General features: G+C 50.2%; 1 protein-coding gene across 1 annotated transcript in view; it reads left to right on the forward strand.

Moving 5' to 3' along the window:
- The window catches only part of HGD (homogentisate 1,2-dioxygenase), a 25,535-nt gene that overhangs the window by 15,025 nt on the left and 5,203 nt on the right, over window positions 1-5,307 (forward strand). Inside the window, exons 7-11 of the mRNA XM_009576493.1 lie at window positions 484-518; window positions 1,709-1,788; window positions 1,918-2,017; window positions 4,359-4,483; window positions 5,084-5,188. Coding sequence (XP_009574788.1) covers window positions 484-518; window positions 1,709-1,788; window positions 1,918-2,017; window positions 4,359-4,483; window positions 5,084-5,188 — 445 coding nt within the window. The remainder of the gene's footprint in view (window positions 1-483; window positions 519-1,708; window positions 1,789-1,917; window positions 2,018-4,358; window positions 4,484-5,083; window positions 5,189-5,307) is intronic.

A 5,307-nucleotide genomic window follows, 5' to 3' on the forward strand; every position in this document is an offset into this window, starting at 1 on the left:
GGTTTGTGCTCCGTGGCGGGGCACTGGGGGAGTGGATGGGGAGCCACCAAGAGAAGGAGGGAGCTGGGCATGGGGATGGCAGCAAGAGGGGATGTGTTGGATCCGGGTGCTCTCATCCCAGGAACTGGAGCTGCTCCTCAGAGGTCAACACGCGTGCAGCCTCTGATGGGCATCGCTACCCTCAGCGTCTCATGGGGAAGTCAGCCCTGCTCCCCAGTTTACAATGGCTGATGCACCCATGGCCACAAAGGCGGGGACCTGGCAGAGGTCAGAGGAGATCCTGCTTCCAGGCCATGCACATTAAACCTCCCTGCCTCCTCTGCACCAGCCTGTATATTGCATTCACTGACCTGCAAATAGCATTTCTGGTGCTGAAGGGGAGACCTCTGCCACATCAACCTCCCAGCTCAAAACTCCCCAGCTGTGGTCATGGTGTGTGCCTGCGGTTTACAGCACCTTGACCTTCCTGTTCTTTTTCTTTAGATGCCTTTATAATTCGGATGGCGACTTCCTAATCGGTGAGTTGATGCTTCAGATTTTCCTTTCCCCCATGAGGGTCTACTTGGGTTGCCATCTGCCTGCCTCTTGTTCTTCCAGAGCCTGGGCCCTACAGCCAAGATTTGGAGGGGAGGGCTGGCTTCATCCTCATGCCATCCAGATTTGGTGGTCTGGCTCCAGCTGGGCTGTTGGGTGGGTTGCACCGCTCCTGCACAGCTCAGAGAGCGCACATCTGTGCCAGACCTCAACTTTGGTTTTGAGCAGTGACTCCCTTGGTGTGGTGCTCAGGGATCGTTTCCCAGCGCTCCCCAGATTGGTGTTAGGGACACCACAGGCAGAGGTTTTCTGGAAAACATAAGCCTCAGGACTTCTGAACAGTTTACAGCTAGATGCCTTTGTTTCTTCAGTCCAAGAGTATTTGGCACGGCAGCTTAGCTCCCGCGCTCTGCCAGCCTCAGGCAACCAGGCTGCCACGATGAGTGTTGAGGTTGGCACATAAAGCACGCACATGCCAAAAAATATTCTGAGCGGTATCAGAGGCCTGATATTTGCTTGTGTCTTTCTTGACCGAGGGACAGAAATGCGTTGGGGTCACCAATAGAAACAATTCTCCCATAAAACAGCGATTATCACTCATCTCCCTCACTACCATGAAGTAAAAGTGCTAGGGCAGGTTTTGTAAATCTGCTAGTTTTTCAAGTCAAAATGTGAGCTCTCTTGTGCCAGGACAGTCCAGGAAAATAATGCAGACGTTAGTGAAGCATTACTTCTACCCTCAGGAAGCAGGGAGAATTAGCTATTCCCAGACATCTCACACTGCCAGGGTCATGACACGGATGGGTACGTGCACCATTTTACGTGAAGATCATGATATGGGCAGGTATGGCCCTGAATATATCAAGACCCATTTATCTGGACTTAGCGTCTGTGGCACAAACCCTACATCAAGGGAACGTGAGGTGATGGATGGCTTAACCTCACGCAGGCGCCTGCTGTGACGTGGGGCCACGGGGCTGGTCTGGAAGCTCTCCCTCCAGGGCAGGCATCTCCGCTGCAGGGCTCTGCGTGGGAGAGGGAACCTGGTCCCGCTGTGAAGCAGGGTCAGAAAGGGCCCATTGCTCTTCCTTGGAGCCTGGGTGCTCTTGGTGGACAGAGAGGAAGGCATTCACCAGGTCGCTTCAGCTCCTCTGCCTGCATTTTGTTTCCACAGTGCCCCAGCAAGGGAAACTGCTCATCACAACCGAGTTTGGGAAGATGCTAGTGGAGCCCAATGAAATCTGCGTCATCCAGGTAAGGGCTGACTGCACCTTGCCTGTGGCTCAGAGCCCGACGTTGGAGCAAGCCAGCTCCTGCATTCAGCTGTTTGTGCTTTACCAGCAAAGTCCTGGGAGGATCCTAGTATCTTCCTTTATTTTCCAGCAAGGAATGCGTTTCAGCGTGGAGGTGTTTGGAGAGACCAGAGGCTACATCCTGGAGGTGTTTGGGGCACACTTCGAGCTGCCTGACCTGGGACCCATTGGTAACAATCTCCCATCAGACCTACAGTGAATTTCATAGAGAAAGCCAGAAATTACAAGCCCCAATCCATCCTTTTATCTCCTACGTAATAAATCCTCCCATGCACACATTCCTTCCCAAAAATGCTTTCCATCCCAGCACTGTTATCCCCCGCAGAGCAAGCATCCCCCTGAAAAAATGTGACAGCCCAGTTGTCCCAAGATTCCCCTGGACTGAAGGGACCATTTCTCTCCCCCTTTTCCCCTTTGTCTCTTCCCTTCTGATCTGGGAGTCCCCATCTGCTGGCTCTGAATCTGTTCCTACCAAAACAAACTCAAAAGGCCATCATCACTGCTGCCCCTTACTTACAGATACGGCATAAACTGGAGCAATAGGAGATAATTTACCCAGTAAAAGGAAAGGCGGATTTCAGAGGCAGCGGGTATTCTTGAAGCCCCATTTTAGATTTAATCCAGTGTTTTTCCCCCCACCTCTGTGAACAGAGGCACCTTAGAGCTCTAGAGCCTAGAGTGCCTTAGTGTCAGAAGCTGTTCTCCTTGGAGAATTCAAAATCCATAAAATGAGCAGTACAGGACTGGGATGAGAAACACATTCGCATCTCCGTGTTGTGCTGCCGGGGCAGATCTGTCTTTGCTGAGCGCAGGTCTAGCTCCCTCATAAATCACAGATCCTCTCTGCCAGCTGCCTCCCGGTCTGTGCAATGTCACAGATTGCGAAGGCACAGCCTCTTGCTGCCGTGACAAAGATATTGCAAGGGTGCACGGCATCCGAAGCCCCACTGTCCTCGCTGTGATTTCCCAGCCAGCTTTCCGGAGGTCCTCAGCTCAGGTTATTTCACCTTCCTTATCCCTGGAGTACTCGCCTCCAAACTTTTCTTGCTGAGAAAAACACCTCCTGGTTACTGCTACTAAGATTGTCCCAGGGAAAGGAAGTGAAACTTCCCTTGTAACAGCTAAAATAACTACAAAAGCAGTACCAATAGTCCTCCACTTTCAGACTGGTGTTTTGGGGTTGGTTGTTTTTCATTTTCAGTTGGGTTGGTTTTTTTTCCCCACTAGACTGGACTTATTTTATAGCTCTCAAGTGAGATCTAAAAGACTGGCCATGCCTGAAGTAAACTGATTGATAGGTATTATCAATGCAGATGCCCATCTGCATTCAGAGGGCAAGTCTCTCATGACCATGGTGAAACTGAAGCCGGTCGTTCTTGCAGTGGGGAACCGACCCAATTTGCAGCCGTTTAATGGGACCCCACTCGAGCATCTCTCCCGTGTGACGTGCTGGGCACATCTCTTTCCGCATCGAGCCTACAGTGATTTTTCAGCAGCTTTCCTTTCAGCCAGCTGAGGTTACCCGCCTTCACCCACTTCTTGCGCTCTGTGTCTGCTCCACTTGATTATTGATATTGCTGCCCCAGCCTGTTTGTAACAAGTTTTCCCATTAGCTAGTTTTTCAGGCACTGTTGGACTGGGTTTGGGTTTTTTTTTCGGTCTCCGGAAGGCAGGAATCTATTATAAGGTTTACTTTCTGGAGAAAAGAAAATGAGTGCACTTGCCTGTAAACCTTTTCAGGAGGTGGTAATTGTAAGAGCTCCTCTTCTCACCACCTACCCGCCTTCCCCTCAGAGACCAAGATCCTTTGTATTTCAGTCTTACTTTATTCTAACTTCACTTTTCACTTGAAAAATGACAGCTGGAGAAAAGCACTGACTGTTAAACCTTAGCAGCAGGTAGTAATGTCTGCATTTTTATCCAAGAAATTCAAACCCACTTTGTAACAATAATATTAATGAGAGGAAGAAGAATACTTCAGCACCTGTACGGCACTTTGCACTTTGAAAATGCACTCCTCATGCTAACCAACCCCTCAGTATGCCAAGAATCTGTAGGTATCACTAGCCCTTATTTTATTACTCTTTTTGCAAGCATTCAGAAATGTATTTGGCCCCCTCATGACATGCCTCATAACTTCTGCGTGGCTAAGTGTCCAACCAGCAGGATGTCCAGGAACAGAGAGCAATTCACCCTCTGTTTTTTGCTTAATTCCTAGATGTTACATGCTTTTAATTGAGGATGAAGTACTAATCTTGTTCAGAAGGGAACTAGGGGAGACCTGTCTTAGTCACGTAAGGGCAGCATCGACTTCAATGTTAGGATGTATTACAATTACCTACTCGTTGGAGCACAAGAAGTTCATGGCTATTTCAGGTTTCGTGGTGGGACAAGAAGCAGTAACGTCATTCAAAATGCAGAAGGGCACCCACAAAGCCAGGAAATTGCGCCAGCCTCTCACTTTGCTTGCAGGTTGCCCAAAGAGCTCTGGCATCTCTTTTTCTTTCGCAGGAGCCAATGGCCTGGCCAACCCGCGTGACTTCTTGGTGCCCGTCGCGTGGTACGAGGACCGCCAAGTGCCAGGGGGCTACACGGTGATCAGCAAGTACCAGGGCAAGCTGTTTGCAGCCCAGCAGGTGAGGATGCCCCGGGAGAACGAGTAACACTGAAGCGCAGCGACTGCCAGTCCATGGCCTGGGATATGCAACTCAGTAGCATGCATGTAGTCCCAGGAGGTCCCGCTGGGTTAAGTGGAGCAGGACTGAGCCCTTGCCTTGTTGGGTCATTCATCTTCCCAGTCGAGGCTCCTCAGTCCGGAAAAAAGTGTTTGTGAAGACTTGGTTGCCCAAAGACTCAACAGTGCTCTTTGCCTCACTGTTTCCATACATTTATAGTGACAGAGTAGAAAAGAGGAGCTGGGGCTGCTGTGCAAAGACAGGGCTTCCTTACCAGAGAGCCAGTGTTGCAGCTGGCCTTGTTCAAGCACTGCCTGGGCACTCGAAAGCCCTTAGAGACCAAACCCCAGAGGGAGGGCTGAGGCTCACCCAGTGGAAATGCTGAGGAAAACCACATCCTCGCAATGTCAGGCTGTGGCTAAAGGGCTTGTGCTCCAGGCTGCCGGTGTACTTCTCACCAGCACTAAACCCATTTTTAATTTGGGAAAGAGCAGTACCCTGCATACGTGCAGCAAGTTGGAAGGCTGCGTATGGTAACCCTCTGTCTCTTTGCTTTGGTAGGATTTCTCCCCCTTCAATGTTGTAGCCTGGCACGGGAACTACACGCCGTACAAATACCATCTGGAAAAATTCATGGTCATTAATTCTGTTGCTTTTGACCACGCGGTAAGTTCTGGAGCTGGGCAAGGCAGAGCAATGCTGCGTGGATACCATACCATCCAAACTCACTCCAGGAGCTCAGCGCCTGTTAAAAAATATGTTTTGCTCTAAGAAAGAGGGTGAAA

Source organism: Fulmarus glacialis, unplaced genomic scaffold, assembly GCF_000690835.1.
Source record: "Fulmarus glacialis isolate BGI_N327 unplaced genomic scaffold, ASM69083v1 scaffold3914, whole genome shotgun sequence".
NCBI classification, from domain to species: Eukaryota; Metazoa; Chordata; class Aves; order Procellariiformes; family Procellariidae; genus Fulmarus; species Fulmarus glacialis.